The following is a 22,561-nucleotide window of genomic DNA, read 5'->3' as shown; positions in this document are numbered from 1 at the left end:
AGTTCATGTTTGGAATTTCCCATGAGTGTCCTTTTTATAAAGACGCTGATGGCTGAAAGTCAGATGCCACAGCAGTTGGCGTAAGCAGATCATCCTCACCCCTTTTTGACCTTCACATTCATGATTTTGGATCACTGCCATGTTTCAAGGTCATCATACCCAGCCTATCTTCCCAGCCATAGCCTATCATCACCTTCCCCATCTCCCTTCTAACTTGCAAATGTGATGTTCTTCACATATTTAGGGCACATGCACTCTCTTCTGTTATTCAGGTTTCAATGACCAGAATGGCACCGATCACTGCTGCTCTTGCTCTGAGCACTATCTTTCATTACTTTGTGCTCTTTTTCTTTTTAAAATATGAAATACTAAAAAAAACTGAAAAGAAAAAAAGACCCAAGTAAGTCCCTACCACCTAGATTTAACAAATGTTGATATTTTCCCACGCTTCAGATCTCATTCCAGAAAATAAAGTATTACAAACACAGCTGACACCTTCTTGCCCTCTACCATTCCTGCTCCTTCTTTTCAAACACAACTCCAACTTGGTTTAGGGTATGTCCGACTGAAATATACAGCTGGCTGGGGCTCATGTAACATAAATCTGGTCAAAAAGATAAACATCAAGCCTGGGAAAGTGGCCCTTTCAAATAAAAAGCAAAGCCTCATTAGGAAAAAACCCCTTGCTTCCTGCATGTGCTATATGGAGTGTGGCTGTAAAGCCTACTGGTACGGCATCTACTTTGTCACCAAGAGGCAACAACCCTGAGGTACACTCTCCTGTTGATGCATGTTGAGGCTATCTCCAGTTTAGGGCTACTAAGGAAATCCAAAGGACATTCCTTTTTATGGAACTGATTTTCATCTCTTGAGTAAATACATAGGAGTGAAATTCCTGGGTCATAGAGTAGGTGTATGTTTAATTTTTCAAGTAAATGTCAAACAGTTTTCCAAAGTGGTTATATGCCATTTTATACTCCCACATATTAAGTTGGATATCTAATAAAAATACCTTCCCTCTTGAATAATAATCTAACTCTTAATTTTTATGTAAATTTTAGGACCAGTTTATCAATTTCCATGAAAAATTCTTTGGAGATTTTGATTAAAATTTTATTGAACATACAGATGATTATTTTAGGGAGAACTAATAACATTTATGATATGGATGCACTTTTAACAATTGAATAAATGGTCAAGTTCAATCTGCTATTGATTTATGTATTATTTTTGCATTTGTGTTTAAAAAAAAAAGATAGGGCTATAATTTTCCCATATTGCCCTCACGTAATGCTGGTATTAGGGTTATACTAGCATCCCATAAGGAACTGAGGAACTTTTCCATTCTATTATCTGGAAAAGTAAATGTAAAACAGAGGTTGCCTGTTTTTATTTAGTTTTATTACTTTTAATTAATTTTTTTTTGACACGGTCTTGCTCTGCACCCAGGCTGGAATACAGTGGCATGATCAGAACTCACTGCAGCCTTGACCTCCTGGGCTTAAGTGGTCCTCCTGCCTCAGCCTCCCATGTAGCTGGGACCACAGGCATGAGCCATCACACCCAGCTATTTATGTATTTTTAGTAGAGACAGGGTTTCACCATGTTGCTCAGGCTTATCTCAAACTCCTGAGCTCAAGCCACCTGCTCACCTCAGATTCCCAAAGTGACGAGATTACAGGCATGAACCACCGTATCCAGCCACCTATTTTTTTAAAAGGATTGATAAAACTTGTCTCTAAAACTGTCTATGGAATAAGTGCCTTTATTGTAGCTATACATTTTGACTGCCAATTTAGTTAATGACTACAGGTTTATTCTATTTGCTTGAGTAAACTTTTATAACTTATTATTTTCCTAGAAAATAGTTCAGTTCTTCTGAGTTTTCAAAGATATTGATATAAACTTGTATTCTTTGCTTACTTTAGGTGTTGAAAACTTAGTCTGCATGAACTTTGTTTTTTATGGTTATGCTGATTGTTTCCCTGTGCCTTTTTCTCCAACTTTACGGAATTTGCAAATACATTTTGTGATGTTTCCTGAATGTTTATGGACTACAGAAGCTTATAAGCATGCAGTTTTGAAGATATGTCCTCCTCCCCACCAAAAGTAGTTTTTGTTTTCCAAAGTATGCCTAACTGGCCTTTCAAAGATAATCATTTTTAACCCACTAAAAACTTTCTCACCTGTTTCCTCCTGTTTTACCCTGGTTTCTTATTCTCTGTGTTGGACAGACTCTGATACCACTTTCAGAACTTAAAACTAAAACTTAAAACTGTTCTACAAAATATCTCTACTTGGTAAATTAAACAGCACCATTATTAACCTTTGCTTTGTAATCTATATCTCTTATTAGAATATCACTGACAATCGGATGGGTGTGGTAGCTCACACTTACAATCCCGGCACTTTGAGAGGCTGAGATAGGAGGATCTCTTTGCCCAGGAGTTCAAGACCAGCCTGGGCAACACAGTGAGACCCTGCCTCAGCAAAGAATTAAAATTACAAAAATTAGCCAGGCATAGTGGCACATGCCTGTAGTTCCAACTACTCCAGAGGCTGAGGTGAAAGGATCGCTTGAGCCCAGGAGGTCAAGGCTACAGTGAGCTGTGACTGCACCACTGCCAAGCTCCAGCCTGGGCAACAAAGTAAGGCCTTGTCTCAAAACGAAACAAAAAGAATTTCACTGAGGATACACCAGGCTTTTCTTTCCTCAACTTCATAACAGTATTAATTCTCATCTCAAAAAATACTTGTAGGTATGGCCTAGAAAGTACAATACTACTTTTCAGAGATTTATTTTCCTTACGGGACTTTCCTGTATTTTTCCAAGATTATTCAAATCTAGGGGTCAATTTCTTCTTACATCCTACTCCAGGATTCTTGTTTTCTTAATATTACTTTGTTTCCTTCCATAGTTCTAAGTTTTTCTAAATTACATATTTTATCAACAAGACCTTTATTCTTTCCTTTTCATCATTTTGAAGTCAACCAGCTATGGCTTCTATAAACAATCTGTTACATATTATATTTTGTGCTACTGTAAATTTAAATAAGAATGAATTTATAATACAACTGTTGAAAACCAACATGACAACTTAGATTTGCCTTAGCTTCCCCTTTTCTCCTTATTTCTCTGCAGTTCATCATCACTGATAATAATCCCAACCAAAAGCAAAACACCAGACCCATAGAAGTTGTATAAAGCAATAAAAGAACTGTATATCAGCAAAGTTGTTATGGTTCATTAGAAATGGCGGCCATGGGAAAAATGCCATCAAAAGTCGCCAAATAAAAATGTGTAATAAAATAATATAAACTTAATTACACATTTTATAATTATTACATTTGTAATAATTACTTACTACAAGTATAAAAATTTGCAATAAAATAAAATAAGTAAAATAAAAATTCTGAAATTTTTCTTTTAAAAGATTCTTCGAACACCAAACATTTTGCTGACATTGCCTTGTTCATACTGCAATGCTTGTCATTAGAACTGCAAATGACAGACAGCTACTTGGTTTGAAAAGCCCCCAATATGACACGGGGTTAGACTGAGAAACTTTTCCCCTCATTTCTAATCCTTCCTTTAGGTCACAATGCTATGGAACTTGAATTCTTCTTGAAAAAGCTTTGCTTTTGGCTGGGATTCTTATAAAGATAATGAGTTGCAGAGAAATACAAAGGGAAAGAGATCCTAAGGTCTTACGTTGGAGTTCAGAAACAATCTTATAAACACAACTGTATTTAAATTTCTAATAGCACAAGGTATGGATGTACCAAATTAATTTTAAAAGCTACACCTTGTTGTCACAGGCCACCTACGTCACCTAAAAGCTGTGATAAGGCAAAACTGAAATAATTTCAAAAGGAAAACAACAAATCTCATTTGGTCTTACAAGTTTATTTCATGAACTCTTCTATGAGAGAGTTTATTCAAAAACTCTCACATAGAAGAAAATTAGGAGCTTATATACTGAGAGTCAAAAAGAAATCCATGTAGGCCCAAAAAAAAGGTTGGTAAGAAAGAAGCGTTATTTCCTCTTATCCCATTTGGATTGCAAAGTAGAGATATGGGAAATAAAGGACTATGGGGACTGCAGCAAATGTAAACTTGGAAAAATAACTTTGGAAGGCATGGAGATGTCTGGAATCAGCTTACCAGTTTGCATGAGGTATGTGTGTGTACATGTGTGTGTCTGTGTGTGTGTACATGTGTATATGGTCTGTGTGCGTGTCTGTGTCTGTGTGCATGGTGCATGTAGTTTAACAAAACAGAAGTGTTAAGGCATTTTACTTCTCCCAGAAACATTAATTCAGATCATGAGCTGCATGAACAAAGGGCTGCGTCTCGCTCATCTCCAGGTCTATGAGACCACATGTCGAGGCCCTGTTAGCACATAACATACTGTCTGACACAGGAGATACTCACATATTTGAAGAAATGGGTTTATAAGTCATCAAGTATATGGCATTTTGAAAACAACTATTCCGTAAGACACTAAGGCCTCTGACAGCCCCTCTGTTAAGGAGACGCCCATCAGTGTTGCTGACTTCATCTGAGAGGAGCTGTCCTGCTACCCAGCCCCAGCCAGGGTTCAATCCAAGGGGCAGTTGGGAGGAACAGGGCAGGGGAGGGAAGGGAGCCAAGGGATGGACAATTTGTCGTTTTTTTTTTTCTTTAAATAAATGTCACTTTTGAGGCAAAAGAAAAAACCGTGAAAAATAAACCCCAATTATAACTAAAAATCTAAGCTGCTTTATTAGATCCCAAAATAAATATTAAGACTTACATTAAAATATTAGGTTAACATTAAATATGCAGCTGTATTCAATATGTAAAGACATATTTATAAAATGCCTCTGTTAAGAACTTTAGAAACAAAAAATATTTTAGAGATCATCTAATTTCAAGGTTCTAAAATTTCAATACACAGACTAGTGCCAGACTAGGTGAGTAAGAAATATCAAGGTGGTTTCAGGACATGTTCCCTAGTCCTTCCCAAGAGAGTCTCATTCAGCAGATCTGGGCTGGGTGCCTCAAACTATGTAATGTATACAAGAATCCAGATGATTCTGGTGTGCAGCCAGGCTTCACAAACACTGTCTTAATCTAATTGGGAAACCAAGCTCCAGAAAGCTGAAGTGCCTTACCAAAGTCTCAACAGGCTTGTTAATGGCAAAGCCAGAACTGGAGCCCAGGTCTGCAAATACCATGTCCATTGCTCTTTAAAAGACAACAGTTGCCTATTTGTCTTCCATACCAATTCTGTATGTGACTCTGGTGTAAACTGCCAGTACAATGAATGCGTCTCCAGAGACCAAACGGGCCCAGCAGTGAGAGATACACGAGATATGATGTGGAAGGCCACACAACAGCACTATGTAGATAGTCCATTTTTTATCCAGAGATAACATAAACGAAGTACCACTAGGCATGCACACAGAACTTCACAGACACTGCTATAGAAAGGAGGATGAAAATCATAATTGTAAAACTGAAAGCATGAGCACCAAAAAGTTTTGGCACATATTTGTCTTATAGATGGATTAAAAACAAAAGCATTTATAAACAGTTACACCTAATTATAGCAAGTGGAAAATCTCATCTACAAAGCTTCTATCTCAAGAAAAAGAACAGTACAGGGTGGATTTTCCCTCCCTCATCAGGTGAGTTGACCTTATTTTCAATAAGCAGAGATTCCACATTCACACCACTTTTGAAAGCTGGTGGAAAAGGAAGTCGGGCAATGCTTCTCTTAGATTGGTAGCTGGGGAGATAATTATCTATCTTTAAAAAAATAAAACAAAAACAGCCTGGGTGCGGTGGCTCACACCTGTCATCCCAGCACTTTGGGAGGCCGAGGCAGGCAGATCACGAGGTCAGGAGACGAAGACTATCCTGACCAACATGGATAAACTGTCTGTACTAAAAATACAAAAATTAGCTGGACATGGTGGCATGTGCCTGTAATCCCAGCTACTCAGGAGGCTGATGCAGGAGAATCGTTTGAACCCAGGAGGTGGAGGTTACAGTGAGCCGAGATCACGCCACTGCACTCCAGCCTGGTGACAGAGCAAGACTCCGTCTCAAAAAAAAATAAAAATAAAAAATAAAAACAAAACTTCACAGCATTACCCATGAAAAGAAAACATAAAACTGCCAAATGGCAGGAGGCAGAGCAGTACCAAGTGCATAGGCTTGGAATCCTGGCTCTACTGCATGACATGGGCAAATCACGCAACATCTTCTAGCCTCAACTTTCTCATCTGCAGAGCAGGGATGAGGGCCTGCTGGGAGAACCATGTGGCGTGATTCTGCCAAGTATAAAAGGATACAAATACGGGGGTCGATCACCACAATAACATAAGTTCAGAGGAGTTTCCATCACAGTGGAAACTCCTGAGTGTTGTGTCCATCTTGTAAAGGCTAAGTCACAGGTTTCTGCAGTGATCTTCGAAATTTTTGTTATCAGGAGACCCAAACCAGTGCCCAAAGCTGAACATCCTGCTCCAGAGAGAAATGTAGAGAAACCTAACTAAGCAGGTGTTGGCTAAAGGCAATTCAGCTTTGTACCTAATGCCTTAGCTTCAGTTAGCCTTAGGAATGTCTACAGCCCCTAAAGCATCTAAGATGGATGTTTAATCTAGCCCCTGTTCCCTTTTATTTTTCTAGGAAAAACAGAGGTCCAGGGATGTGCAATGACTTGTTCAGGATCATCCGCTACTTTACTTATGGGTTAGACTCACACCAGGGACTCAGGAGGCTTAGCCTGGTGAGATTTCCACAGCACCATGACACCTCCTTAGAAGCAAGTTAAAACATGCTTGCTATATTCTTTTCCCAAGAGGTGTTACCCATAATGAAAAATCCTAAGACCTCACTCTAATTAGCAGATTTTTTAGATTACTTTTGGCTACAAAAGGTAATGCAGTCATGGATTTAAAAAAGGCATGAGATTTAGTCAGAGGATCTGTGTTCAAACCCAGTTCATCACCTTCTCAGACTGGCAAATCATTTAACTTTTCTGAGAGTCAGTCTTTTCATCTGTAAAACAAAGATGATAGTTCCTACAAAACTGTTGTGAAGATGAAATGTTTGTCAAATAAAACCATCAAGAAAAGTGTTTAAGAACAAAGATGCTGAAATTCTTAAGGGAAAAAAGCCTCCAACTACAAAAATGGATATAAATACTAAATAAATAAATGCTAAATTTATAATGTTTTAAAAATAGAAAATACAAAACATTAGAAATTTATAGCATAAACTCATTTGGAAACTGGTCAGTTCACGTAAAAACTGAAGTATCATTGATACCATATTGTTTTGGAAGTAAGTTATATCAAAATAAGTGCTATTTGTCCTTGAAATCAGGCCTAGAAACATTTAAAGTTATGACGTGCAATACATGCTACTTGCATCTTACTGACTTCATGAAGCTTTTAAAATTTGTGCAGTGATTACACTAACAAGGTAGCTAGGTATAAAAACATAGAAAGTTAAAGAAATTAAACACTGTTAATGTAGTTGATTATACTATTTCCTTAAACTATGTCATGTCATAGGCATCTAACAAACCTAATGATGCTAACCTTCAGTTGAAGAAAGTTGTTACATTTTAGAAAACGTGAAACCAAAAGCAGAAGAGTTACTCATTTCAAGTTTTTCCCACAACATTCTCTCACCCACCTTCCAGTTAACAACTGGCTAATGAATGATCTCCCAAAGCAGTGCCCAAGTAAGTTTTAAATGCTGTATGCTCTATTGCCAATCTCCCTTTAGAGATTTCCAACGCATACTAGCAAGAAAAGGTGCTGAGAAACCCTGTGAGAACATTTCCCCAACATCTAACCACAGATCCCTACACTACTGAATGGTTCTTGATATCCCCTGGGGTTACTGTCCCACCCAACCCCATCACACACAGAGTCAGTTCCAGATTCCTGGAAATTGATGAACATGCAAAATTTCTCCCGAATTTTCAGATTGAATAGGGTTGCTAATTTTCTACTTTCTTAGGTGAGAGTATGTGAAAAACAACATAGTTTAATGAAATACAAAATTAAAAAAAAGAATAAAACAAAAACATGCATGTGAAATCCTTCTGGAAAGTGCAAAATACTCTCTAGATAGATTTATTTTTACAGTGAACTCTAATAGATTGCCTAGAGAAAGGAAACACATTAAGTGGTCATTAATATATTATGTAAAAAGAGCAGAGAAATATTTTAAACTCTTTATCTGTGAGTGAAAAATAACACCTGGAATTATTTGAACAACCTGCCCCCGGAGAGCATCTTCTGTTTGCATTCTCCAACAAGATGCCTGAGCTCCAGTGGGGACTCCAGATGCAGCAGTTTCTGTAGGCTCTGCTGCCTTCCCTGTTCATCTCTCCCCCACCCTCTGAGAAGCCACTCCTTGGTTGGGGGATTCACAGGCAACCACAGCTTTTTGGACCCACTGGCTAAATAATTCTGAACCTCCTTAACACATTACCAAACTACAGACTTACATATCTTAAGGAAAAGCTCTAGTTAAGAAAAAATACTGATTTAGCAGTCTTTGGTATAAATTTTTATGTTAGGCATTCATTTTGCATCTAATATTAATTTCATTTTTATTTCCAGCTGACTCAGAACGATGCAAATTTATTTATTAAAAATGAATGAACACGGAGACCACAGTGGTGCCCATGAGCTTGGTTCTCTGGAAGAATGACCTAGTCAGAGGTATGCACTATGCGGTTTTGCAGTCATTGTGGAGGCTGGGAAAAAGAAAGGCACAACTTCTAACCTGGAGGCCAAGTTTCTTGCACTACTGGCGAAAGGCAGAGGGATAATTATTGACTACTTCCCTTGGGGGAGGGTTGTTCAGAGACACCTAAATGACTTCTCATCAAATGTGGATTTGAAACCTAAAGCATATTCTGGCATGCCTGGGGTTGGTAAGGGCCAGTGAAGTACAGGTCATTATCAAGCTCACTCACACTCAGAGGCTTATAAGGTCTGACACTGAAACCACTTTCATCAAAGCCCAATTCTGACTTTTTAAATTAGTGACTTCCCCAGGCAGGGACGTCACCTTTCTGGATTCCCACGGCGTGGCCATAAAAGGCCAGCTCCTCATCTCACCTCTCTGCCTATTAACCCATTCCCACGTTTTTATTTCCTTCTTGCCTTTCTCATTCTCCTTCCAATAACCTTTCCCCTGGGTCATCTGCACACCTCCAAATCCCACTGGAAATACATGCCTGTATATCATTAAGCTTTTTGCGGAATAGGTAATCTACTTCTTTGGCTTAACTGAATACAAATTTCTCTCCCATGAACCCAATTTCTCACAAAGCTCTCCTGAGTGAAGTCTCCATGATCTCTCACACCCTCATCCCCACCCCCACCCCCATCTTCAAACTTCTTCATGTTTAAAGTGGTGTTGTCCAGTTAATACCACTGTCCCCTGTGGACTCTTCAATGAGAAGCTGGGGCCTGGCTTAGGGCACCTCGTTTCTTCCTCCTGGCCTTCATGTCCATGAGGATGACTCAGAAAGGCTGTGGCCTCAGTTTCTCTACTAATTCTACACAAATGACCTTTACCATCATCCCACTTTTTGAACATGTATACACCATGACTCCGCTTCAGAAACATTAATGACGTCACACTCTCTGGCACAACCTCTTGTCCCTGCAGCTCTGCCATCCCTTTCATCTCTTACATCTGTTTTTGATGTCACCAATGTACCTGCAATATCTTCTCCTTTCCACCTTGCCTCTTACCTAAGGCTGTTACCCTGAGTGCAGGCAGACCTCTACTTTGCAACCTGTATGGTGAATCCTTGCCCAATGGATCTCACATCGCAATGCTCCTCAGCTAATAGCCTTTTCTTTTGGCTTTACCTGCAAAAATTGTTTCTAGGAAAGCAGTTTCACCCACTATTAACAAAAACTCATTTTCAAGTGAATTAGAGGAAGAACAACAGTCTGAATTGTTTTTTTTTTTTTTTTTTTTTTCTGAGACGGAGTCTCGCTCTGACGCCCAGGCTGGAGTGCAGTGGCGCAATCTCTGCTCACTGCAAGCTCCGCCGCCTCCCAGGTTCACGCCATTCTCCTGCCTCAGCCTCCTGAGAAGCTGGGACTACAGGTGCCCGTCACCACGCCCGGCTAATTTTTTTTTGTATTTTTAGTAGAGACGGGGTTTCACCGTGTTTGCCAGGATGGTCTCAATCTCCTGACCTCGTGATCCATCCGCCTCGGCCTCCCGAAGTGCTGGGATTACAGGCGTGAGCCACTGCACCCGGGCAACAGTCTGAATTTTTAAGGAAATGTTTTAATTCAAGTTCTATAGAAGCTACCAGCTTCCTGAAAAATAGTAATCGCTAGAGTCTTTTTAAGGAAAAGATTAAGATGCTTTGTAATTAGTATAATAATTTATATGAAAATAATGAGTTCCACTGTTCTTATCACAAATTCTGATTTAACAAGGATAATAAAGTTGCACTATTCTAGAAAACAGACAAAAGGTTAAATAAAATCCTATATTTTAACAGCTTTCAGGGAACAGATTACTGAATGGCTTCAAAAAAAAATTATTACCTTACTGAAAAACATTTTTGTTAATTCCCTCAAACGGACACAATACTTATTCTCCCTAAAAATGTTGGGGTGGCCTGATCTAATGGCCACTATAACTGCTTTCATACCTCAACTTCATGTTATATTAACCATACAAATGTAAGAATGTCTGCTCAAAAGCAAGTGAAAATTGGAGATGGCTAAAGAATCAAATAGCCTTCTTAAGGCCTTTGAGGTATTACTGGACAACACAATTTTAAAGGTGACGTTTCTAATTAATGTGTTTGAACAGTTTTCTAAATATCTGGGCCTAAATAAAATGTAACCATAAAATCGAAACTTTTTAACTGACACCTAACATAAACCCTAGAAATATTTATCCAATCTAAGTCAACTCATTCAGCATGCTCATTTGTCCAGGAAAGGATACTTACTTGCAAATTGTAGTCTTGCAGAATTTTAACCAAGGAATCTCTCAAATTGGGAATCTCCATTCCTTCCTTAATACGGTGAATCAGTAGAATTGGGTCAACATGTGTGCCAATGTTGTTTAACAAGCCAGTAATAAATGCTACAAAATATCACATAAAATAATGAACATAAAAGCAACATTATAATGCAATTTTATTTGCACATAATTTGCACATAATGCAATTTTAGACCAAAAGTAACTCAAAGAAAAAATTATTTCCTTCAAAGTAAGTGTTAAAACCATTTAAATTTCTAAACTCTTAAGAATTAATCTTCTAAACTTCCAAGAACTAACGCTGCTTGAGGCATGAAGGAGAAAGTAAATAAGAACTGTTTTAAAACAGCTGAACAAATGATTACTTGCCTTCAAATGACAGTTTTTAGCATCAAATGGGTGCAAACAGTATTTATTGACAACTGATTACCGTTCAGGTATTATATACACTTTCCTCAAATACTGCGCAAGGTAGGAATGCTGTGGTCGCATTTTACAGACAAGGGAAATGGGGTGTTTAATTTTTCCAGGGTCACACAGCTAAGAAGTAATGTGCCCAAATTCACTCAGGCCAGCCTCAAGTTTATGATGTGTTCTGTGACATCACTTTGCCTCTTGAGATTCTTAAACTATTCTTTATCTTGCTAGTTACAAATGAGACTCCTTATATTGTCAAGAGGATAGTTATTAAAGTCAATTTCAGATTAAGGTAGTTACATGAACATAAAGATTTCCTACCAAACTTAAAAATTAAAAAAAAATAAAAAAAAGGAAAGAGGAAATGTCAAATCACTACTGTTAGTTATTTTCAAAAGAGTCAGGTTTCTGGTAGGTGACTGCTTTTGTTTATTCCTTTCCAAAATGGGAGACCCAATACAAATAGTCAAGCTGAGGACCAACAAATACAAACTCTGGGTGCTGTACTGATAAAAATAGTGCAGGAAAGAGGCTAAATGCTACAACGCAAACATCCAAATATCATCAATGTCCAGAACAGTTACATGTTTCCAAAAAAGACTGGTAAGGTCTATACACTTAAACTATAAACACTCCCATATACAAGCTAAAAACAAACAAAAAAAACCACACCAACACAACCCAGATGACATTTATTCAATTTGCTTGCAGCAGGTAAAAACATGCCTCATGGGGACACAATTAATAAACTGTGTAGCCACCTGTTCTTCATCACATTCAGGTAATGCAAAGTGACGAGGCTCCAGGTTTTCCAGCACAGGAGGAGTACTGGAAATCATTACAACACACCTGGCCTATTTTTATTGTAGGTACACTGCCATTTTTTTAACCCAATGTATCTTGAGATAGTTTTTAATCTAGACATAACTGGCTACACTGATAGAAAAAAAGTTATAACCACAGATGGCTTTTATGCTTACGTGGTTTGTCGATGGAATATAAAATCAAATCTTCCCACAGCTCTCCATCATCTTGTTCCTTGGCAAATTCGATTGCTTTATCAACATCATGTAATTCCTCCATAATCATCTTCAGGGCACTTCGGCTATTACCCATTCGGCCTAGGTGGGGTGAAGATGGGAGAAAGAGTTCATTTAAGGTTATTTTAATGATTTTTTTTTTAACTGCATATCTCTTAATTTGTTTACATAGTTGGAAAGCTAAGACAAGGCTATTTTCTCATGTGACAACAACATTTACTCTCTATAACATAGTAAAATAAATATCTCCTATTTACTGGATGTTTACTCTGTGCTGAGTACTCATTTAAGTGCCTCAAATAAATGGCATCATTTAACCATCACTACCATCCTATGAGGCATGTTCTACTAATATTCCTCTTTTATAGAAGAGGAAATAGAAATGTTAGTAGCTTGCTAAGATCATACAACTACTAAATAGTACACCCAGAATTTGAAGCCAGGTCTGTCATACTCTGACTTACTTTTGGTAGACTTATATATATTCTGGAGGTCAATACCTTCACATTCAGATACACTTAAGACTTTTAAAGTCCTTAAAGTCACTCTGCCTCATGAGGTAGCTGTGCATATTGCTTTTCTGATACACTTTGTGCCAATTGTAAATTCGATTATCAAAGGGCTACCTCATTTTCTTCTCTCCCAAGTTCAGGGTAAAGTCTTTCAATAACCCTCATGAGATGAAAGTATTTATCAACCATGCTTCTATTGGCTAATCTTCTTTACATACTTTGCTCATTGATCTATGGCATTTTAATAGTTTAAATTTTTCCATGAGTTTTTAATATAGTACATGTAAGAAAGCCTTACTCAGTGGAGGGACAGCAACTGCCTGGTTGTAGGTTGTCACCCTTACTGCTGTCTCTGGGCTTGCACAGGAACTAGTAAAGGATCTTGAATCTTTCTCACTGTACATGGCCATAATCAACCAATAAAAGCTGGTTCGTGAATGAAATGATATCCCATTTAATACCCCTTCCATAGCATTTTGTGTTTCTTACAAATATTATTTCCACAGCCTACGTCTCTAAAAATGGTTAGTTATTTAAAATGTTTACAGGATTTTCAAGTTTTTATAAAATCCGACTATATGTCCCTATAAGTCCTCTACTGCTTCTAAGACAATATGACAAAAATGTGTTCCACCAAAATATTTCTTGGGGAGAACACTGTTTGCAATTAGTGAATTGATGAGCTACTTAAAATTGTGATTAGAACCCCAGGAACATGCTGAAGTAACAAAATGCAGCCCCAAAAGCACTTCTCCTAAGAAGGGAAGGTGCTACAACTGGATAATTCTGGGTTTGTGGCTGAGCACCCATGAATCTGCATACACATAAATGGGAATAGAGGATTTGGATTATTTTTCAACAGAGGCAAAGAGGCCAATGAGGGTGAGTGTTGTATAAGGGAAAGGTGTAAAGCGGAAAAACCCTACTGAGGTCAGCAGGGAAGTGACAATGGAGAAACACCAGATATGAATGTTATGTTATATGCCACATTATGCAATCCTCAGTACAACCCACATTGCTGTCATGCTCGTGGCTCATTTTGGAAGAATGTGAAAAGATGACAAGTTTTGTTTCTTGGTATGCATGGTACAAAAACTGTGACTCATGTGGAGGTAGGAGCCAGAAGACCAGGAACACTGACACCTAGATGATATTAAAAAGCTCTCCTCTTTCTCCAAAACTACGCTATTCAATTGCATTTCCTCCAGTTATTTAGGGTGTGATTTCTAAAAGTGATTATTTATTTTCTACCAATATGATGGAATATAAGCTGATTATAATTTTTTTAAAAATGAAAAAACTTGTCAACTCATCTACAATTTATTTTAATCTATGTTGTGAGGTATAAACTGATAAATTTTTATGTGTTGATTATAAATTACCAAAATGTTATTTCAACATTTATTAAACAACTCTTCCTTCTTTACTGTGCTGTGAAGTCTGTTTTCATATATTAAGTTATTGCACAAAATAGGCTCAAATTCTGTGTTACATTGGTCTAAAACCTATGTCCTTTCTTAGACAATTTACTTCATGTTGTCATCCCATTTCTTAGTTTATGGCGACCAAAATGAACAAAAGCTACTTACTCAGAAGATAGACTGTCTCTTCTACAAAGTTTCTCTGTTGACAGATCTCAAGAGCCTTCAATTAAAGCAGGGTAAAAATGTTACTACAGGCTACCAAATAAGAACAAATAGTAATAAAGCCATTTAAACTTACACTTGAAAGAATTTTTCCACAGCTTTTCTTTAAAAATAAAACAAAGCAAACAAATAAGGAACACAGCTCCCTAGACTGGCTGCACTCGGTCACCTCTCAGAGGTACTGGACTCTACACAATTCAACTTAAAACATATTTGAAGCTACTCAGAACATTTCATGAGCAAGAGTAGAAAACAGGACACCAAATGAAAAGAAAGGGCCTTTCCCACTAAGCTTTCTCTCTTTACACTACTTTAGGTTTCTTTACAGCACTGCTTCCTTCCAAATCTGTAGTCATTTGTTTAAGCTCTGTTTACCTCCATTAAGATGTAATGAATGTTGTTCATGGTTGAACTTTCCCAGTATTGTGCATACAATATGCTCAGAAAATATGATTTCATGCTGCATGAATGAACGAATGAATGAATGAATGAATGAATTTACTACGAATATTTGTACTGCCAGAACACAGGGGTTGCAAGAGAACTCTGCTCAAGGATCTGTCAAAGGTGGGAAGGAAAAAAATACCTTTGATGATCAAGGATCCAAAAAGGAGCAACTATGCAGATGAGAGCATTTCCATTAGTGTTAAAAAAAAAAAAAAGACCTCCTACATATTGATAAATTACTTACTGATTCTAAATTAATCAGAACACATTTACTATATGCTCTGTGCTGGGTGCTAGAGGGTCAGGTTAGATAGAGATGGAAAGATGACAATAATAAAAATGTTAGTGATGATTATAGGTAAGAGGACAACAAAGAAGAGAATAAAGGAGGCGGCTTAGTAGGAGCATTAGCAGCATGAATCCACCCCTGGGAGCTCAGGGTCCAGGAAGTGACAAGAGATGTGACAACGCATTATTCCACGATTAGAGTAACATGAACAAAGGGCCATATGTACAGAGGCGGGACACTGAAACTGTGTGGTCCTCTTGTGAGAAGCTTCAAGGGGAAGTGGCATCTGAACTGGATGCAGTATGATGAATGAGCACAGCTGGGAAACCTTATCTCACACCCTGCATACAAAACTTTCTATTGCATTGCTCCACTCAGACTTAAAGCTGAGAATCTCTACCACGACTTACAAGGCATCCACAACCTAGCCCTGAATTCCTGTGCAGCTTCACCTCCCTCTGCTCATCTCTTCATTGCGTCCCCTTGCCTGAAATGCTTCCCTTACCCCCAACTCTCCACTACTGGATGGCACTACCTTATGTCATGAGGTCAAGGTCACCCAAGGTGGATGAACAAGAGGAAGGAGCCCCGGTCTCTGACCCTGCGGCATGCTGCCCTCAGCAGGGCCACTCAACCAACACTTCCACGTGACAGAAAAAGAAACTGTTGCTCTGTTAAGCCACTATTCTTTTGGGATTTTTTATCACTCACAGTTGAATCTAATCCCTAGCTAATACCGAAAAAAATCTTCCTTTATTTTGATTAAAAACATGGTTTACCTATTCCTATATGGTCTTGCCTGTCAATCATCATTGTAAATGATGAAACTTTCTTACCAACTCTTCACTCTCCTGCAGCGACACTACTGCAGAGACAAAAAACATAGGTAAGAAGTTAAATAATAAAGCAGAACACAGCAGAAACATCAGAGGACATGGGATTCAAACAAGAAATCACTGAGAAGTCAACCGAGTGCCTAGATTTGTTCTGGGTGTTAAGATACAGAGAGTTTATAGTTGAGTGGGACTGCCATTCACAGATAAACAGAATACTGTAATTCAACGGAATAAGGAGAATGTTTAGAGAAAGTCTGAATAATGATAAGTACTTATGCTGCTTAAAATAATTTATTATTAAAGGGTATCCATGAATCAGTTCTGTACTTGGAAATTCACTTACACACTTTAAAATACCATTCAAGATTTCAAACAGAGCCATGACCCGTTTTCTTCTGCACATGAGAACGCCTAAGAACATGCTAGTCTCAAACCACAAAGAGTTTGCAGTTTGAAGCCTCATCTGAGTTATCCAAGACAGCAGCCACTTGCTCTATGTGTCTATTTAAGTTTAAATTGATTAAAATGAAATTAAATTAAAATTCGGTTTCTTGGTAGCACCAGCCAGATTTCAAATACTCAATTGTGACATGTGGTTGGTGGCTACTATGTTGGACAGAGTGGATTATAAAACATTTCCATTGCTGTAGAATATGCCATAGAATATGCCATAGAATAGCAAGGCTATAAAATCCTGTACATACTATCAAAAAGGAAGTCATGTGGGAAGAAATGTCTGAAGGCAAGTTGAAGTTAGGGATGACATGGAATGCAAGCAGATGAGTTTCACCAAGTTCAAAGATAATTTGAGTCTCTGAGATTTCAATTTCACATAATTTTAGATGTTTTATGACGAGTTTCTAACAGTATCTTAAATTATCCTCTTCTCACAAATGAGAGAATGGACTTTAGAGGTCTCTAGAAATTTTGAGTAAAGTATAAAAAGAAAGCATTTAGATTCTTGAATGTTCCTGGACCATGGTGCTCCCTCTAGAGGAGAGAGTAGGGAAACTAAGATTTTTAAAGCAGACACACAACACAAGCACACACACAAACATACACACACGGAGAATGTAGTGAAAATAAAAGTGAAAAGTCAGAATAATACTAGAACTTGAGTAAAAAATGATGCAAAAATAATATTTTAATTCTTCTCTTTCTAATTTAGTATGAAGGTAAAGAACCAAGTTAGAAAACTGAGGGTAACTAATAAGAACCTTACCAAATGTAAATTAAATAATTATTTCTACCTATCCTTGATCTTGTCATCTTTTATCCAATCTTCTCTTTAAATTTCTTTAATGAAAATCTGCAAAACTTGGCATCTCTCAGCTTTATTCTTCCAAATTCAGAAATACTGCCACCTTGTGAATACTATTAGATATGAAAGCGATCACAAATTTGGGTATAAATCTGCCAAACTATAAAACTGATGATCTGCTTTTAACCACTCTAGGCACAAGCAAATGAGATTTGCAAAATGAAAACCAGGGCCTGATGACCATATCTGTAAATTACAGAAGGACAGTTTAACAGTTAAAAAAAAAAATCTTTCATGATTCTTGCAACACTAGGAAATGCTTTAGTGATTGTTACTATTTCAATTAACTTTTTAAACCTGAAAATGATTCCCCAACATAGTGGAAAAAATACAGAGCCTAAAGTTAAGTGATCCAAGTTCTAAGTCTTGGTCCCTCAACTTATTAGCTCTAGACTTTAGGCTTGTTTCCAGCTCCCTAAGACTTGGCTTGTCATGTATAAAAGGACTCTACCCACCTAACCGCACTTTCGTACAGATTCAGTGAAACAATATACATGAAGGCACAGCATACATTATAAAGCACAAAAGAAATACATATAATTTTTATCATCTTTAAAAATTGCTGTAGATGTTATAAATTCCTACACACTCTGTATTTCCTTTAGAACAAACAATTTCATAAAAGTTTATGATTAATTTTTGAATTTCAGAGTCGTGGTGATTTTGGTGATTTTAAATCCTGAACCTCAGCTTTTGAAAACCATAACTAGGGCTTTTGATGTGACATCAGGATCTTTACAAAGTTTTGGGCCAAATACTATTGATTGTGGGATTTCAATCAATTCAAAATAAGGTTGACGTAGATTCTTGAAGATTTCAATCAGTTGCCAATCTGAAATCACCCCCTTTCAACAATTAGCCAATCCCCAGCAAAGGCAGACAACCAAAAATTAGAAAGATATAGTGTTATTCTGCCAGAGGTAAATTATAAACAACAGTGGATCAACAGGTTCTGAATATGCCTTTGAAAGCTTAAACACTTCTCATTTAAAGTAGAAACAAAGAACAAAAAAATTCTCTTGTACCAATAGGACTCAACAATCTCTAAATTCTAAGGAAGCAGACAGAAATTTCTTTGGGGAAAGGGAGGCATTAGAATTTTAAAGTTCTCAATTTCAGATTCAGGAGGAAAAGAGACCACATTTTCTATGAGTCGCTCTTTACACAAAACAGGCAGACATGTATTCCATGCCCTTTACTAGCATGCTTGGGATGCATTTAATTGGAGAAATTCACTTTGTCATTCACAAATTGGTACATATGATAGCTTTTTCATGTCACATGTAAACATAAAAGGGATTTGTTTCTAAGATGACTGAGTATATACAGAATTCTTTCTTACTATTCTTTTTATTTATTTAAAGAGAATTTTGCTTTCTCAACTAGGCTGGAGTGCACTGGTGCAATCATAGCTTACTATAACCTCAAACTCTTGGGCTCAAGACATCCTCCTCCCTCAGCTTCCTGAGGAGATACTAATATTAGCATGTACCACTACACTGGACTAAAGTTTTTATTTTTGTAGAGACAGGGTCTTGCTATGTTCACCAGGATGGTCTCAAACTCCTGGCCTGAAGCTATTTTCCCACCTCAGCTTCCCAAAGTGCTGGGATTACAGGTGTGGGCTACTACACCCAACCAGAACTTATTTTTAAGGAAAAGGGTAAGAATCTTGAGTTAGTAATACTGTCATGGACCTCTCCTTTAAGACAGCTTTGGGTACCTGATAGGGTAGAGTGCTATGTTTTCTACAAATATACAGATTTCCCACAATAGATCCTGACAAAGAGATAATCTCTTATGAAGAAGTCTCAATAACCTGAAACACGAAAACCCATTGAGGGAGTCCTAAAAATACGGATTACTACTTGATTATCTCATAATGGTCTGTTTCCACCATTACCACCTCTAGTCCATGCTCAAAATTCTCTTTCAGTGGGACACACGAGATAAATTTTTAAAAACAAGTGTGTTTAAAACATAATTGGTTTTACTATGCTTGTGCTGAGTTCTTTTACATTCAATATGGTGTTTTCAGTGGCCCAGAGAGAAAAAAATTCTACAAGGTCTACACAAACGCTCTAAGCAAGCCACATGTGTAGGAAGCTTCACGTGCAGGTCTGCAACGTTCTGCTGCTCCCTACTGGGTGGAACAGGGCGTCTTCCACTGAGTGCTACTAGACCCAAAAACTTTAAACCAGGTGGGCATAAAGTGTGTGAGCAATATAAAGATACTGGAACCTGGGTGGTGCCTCTGCACCTTGTGCTTAGGGAATGAGAACGGTTGTTAATCACCCACATGTGACCTCTCTGTCTCAGAGGTCAACTGGAGACTTCAGGAGACTGCTACATCCTCTCTGCAAATATACAATGTTTTCTTAAAAACTGAGAAACAAATGAAGGAGCACTGTTTAAAGAATACAATTCTCACTCTATCGCCAGATTATAAAGGCCTATGGTGAGAGAAGAGGGTAATATCTGTTTTTATTTTTAGAGTAAGATAATGAATTTCCAAATTAAGTCCTCAGAAAATGTCTTAGGGCCACAAATATAAAATACTAAAGTTGTTTTATAAGTTAACAGGCAGGCAAGATTTTTTTCCATTAATTGTAGACTTTAAAAATCCATTGAGCTAAAACTGGTTCACAGTAACTCCAATGCATTTAATCATCATGGGCTAAAGAAGCAACATGGAAGTTGTAAGTACATAAACTGTGTTATCATCCAGCTTCTTTGCACATATCCCGTATGGGTCAAATATGTCTTTTTTTTTTTTTATTTTGGTGGTCACACAACTAACTTTTAAAAAGTATCTGGCCATCCAACTTTAGTCAGACATTTGTAGATGTTACTGATAGATGGTATCGAGAACTGTGGGACATAATACTGTTGCCTTTAAGGCTGCCCAATTGTTAGCACATATATAGTTAAGTGCTTCAGTTTATTTTGAAACAGCAGTCTCATAAAACTTACTAGTCCTTATTTAGCCCTAACTAGGACCTTGCATGTATTTAATTTATTCATTCATTCTCTCACTCATGATGAAACACACACTTAGTAAATGTCTAATGTGGGGTGGGTACTAGATTTACCAAAACGGGTAAGACAAATTCCTTGTCTTTGAAGAATTTACAGGAGAGAGAGACTAGTAAGTAGATTAATTATAGTGGAATGTAGAATGTAGGAGAAATATAGAAAAACACAAGGTAGACACTCAAAGAAGATAGGATGCAGGACCTAAGCTATGACCTTGGTTTATCAAACCTGATTCCTGACTGGAGCAACTGCTTCTGGCTTAGGACAGTCTGTGTCTCCCTACCAGGCTCTGACTCTGTGAGGTGTCACTCTGACCCTGGGAGATGGACTGAGACTCCTAATACATCATTTTTGCTTGATGGTTGATTATGTCCTAGGCCCTAGATTAAACTGTTCTTCCAATTAAACCTGTCACAGAAATGCTTCAGCTCTTCACCAAAGTCTAATCCAATGAGACCTCCTTTTCTTGACAGCAGGTCTAAGCAAAAACCTACTTCTTTGAGAGCAACAGTCTTCCCCTTGGACAGGGATGGATGAGCAGAGACAGGAAGAGAAGAAAGACAAACAACTTACCATCAATGACAACCTCTTCATCCAAAGTGTACAAGTAGGGGACATCTGTGCCTTACCTTTTCAAGTGGGCAATGGGTACTGTCTCGGAGAAAGGGAAGTAAGTTTGGTCGATCATATTCAGCATAAAGACTGATCTGTTTTTCATGGTAACGCTGCCCCTTATGGTGGTCTCTCTTGAAAAGCTTATGCAAATACTAAAAGGAACAAAAGATAAGCCGTGACCCATTAAAATAAGAAAAGCAATACCTGCTTAACATTGCTATTTTTAGCTCTAAACATGGTTAGGGGAGAAGCATTCTTCAGGGAAAACCTCTAGGTGATGGAGAGGTGGAAAGGAAAACAGTTTGGGAGAGCAAAGAATTCTGATACTTTCTCTAGAAGGGCCCAGAAATCTGACTCTGCCACGTACCAACTGTGACCTCAGACAAGTCACTAATCTCTCCGAGACTCAGTTTATCTACAAAAATTTTATTGAGTTACTGTGACAATTAAAAGAGTTGCCATTACAAAATCACTCAGAACCAATGAACTTAGCACACACCAAGCACTACAGAAATGTTAATGACAGCAGTTGTCAATATCTTCACTGCCATCTGCTTTGGCTCAGAAGTAAAAAGATGAGCGGTCTTCCCAGATCATAAAAATTATTTTATATAAAAGAGGGCAGAGTCCTAGGACAAGCATATGTTCTTAAAAACTCAAGTAGCGGGCACTAAACTCATTCCCATACATTCTGCATCTCCTCGTTGCTGAGTCTTCAAATGAAATGCTGCCTAAACTGGTAACATCAAAAACAAAAATACAAAGTAAAAATCAAGAAGAATGCACGTGTTGTGAAACAGTTTTCAAAACTGATTCCTTACCCTAGCTGTCTGAAAAAAAGTTAATCGACTTCAGAGGAAATCAGTAATTCACTTTCTCCTCACAGGCAAGATTAAGTCTATCAATACAGTCCTCAGAAGTCAGAAAACAATTCAATGTTTACCGAATATTAAACGTAAACAAAAACCCCACAATCTACTGAAGACAGGAAGACTTAATCACCAATCCCACAATGTGCATTAAACCTTGGGTGGCTGTTTCCAAGTGGATTGGTTTATAACAGACACAGAGCACCAGCCCACCCTGCAGCTGAGACTGTAAATGCGCTGATGTTTGTCATCGCTGTTGCATCTGGTCACAATGAGGCCTAACCATGGACACATGTACCTTAAGAAACCAATCCTCAGGCTTCCTGTTCACCTCTTCCTAAGGCAAAACGGAGCGGTACAAGCAGTAGACTGAACTGAAGTGCCAGGCTGAGGTCTAATGAGCACCACCGCCAGTCCACTGGCACTGGGGTCAGTGTGTGAGCGGGGAAACGTGGTGCTGTTTCCCAGAGTGCAAACAGGACAGGGAGGCTCTGT

General features: G+C 38.0%; 1 protein-coding gene across 2 annotated transcripts in view; it reads right to left on the bottom strand.

Annotated features, from left to right (window-relative positions):
* VPS41 (VPS41 subunit of HOPS complex) overlaps positions 1-22,561 on the bottom strand; it is a 211,182-nt gene that overhangs the window by 9,460 nt on the left and 179,161 nt on the right. For both annotated transcript variants that reach the window (XM_045389032.3, XM_005549755.5), the window contains exons 22-25: positions 21,212-21,349; positions 14,597-14,651; positions 12,436-12,576; positions 11,007-11,143 (exon numbers count right to left, since the gene is read on the bottom strand). In XM_045389032.3, the coding sequence (XP_045244967.1) occupies positions 11,007-11,143; positions 12,436-12,576; positions 14,597-14,651; positions 21,212-21,349 (471 nt within the window). The remainder of the gene's footprint in view (positions 1-11,006; positions 11,144-12,435; positions 12,577-14,596; positions 14,652-21,211; positions 21,350-22,561) is intronic.

This window comes from Macaca fascicularis, chromosome 3 (assembly GCF_037993035.2).
Source record: "Macaca fascicularis isolate 582-1 chromosome 3, T2T-MFA8v1.1".
NCBI classification, from domain to species: domain Eukaryota; kingdom Metazoa; phylum Chordata; class Mammalia; order Primates; family Cercopithecidae; genus Macaca; species Macaca fascicularis.
Note: the sequence above shows the minus strand (reverse complement) of the source record. Positions and strands in the feature narration are given on the sequence as shown.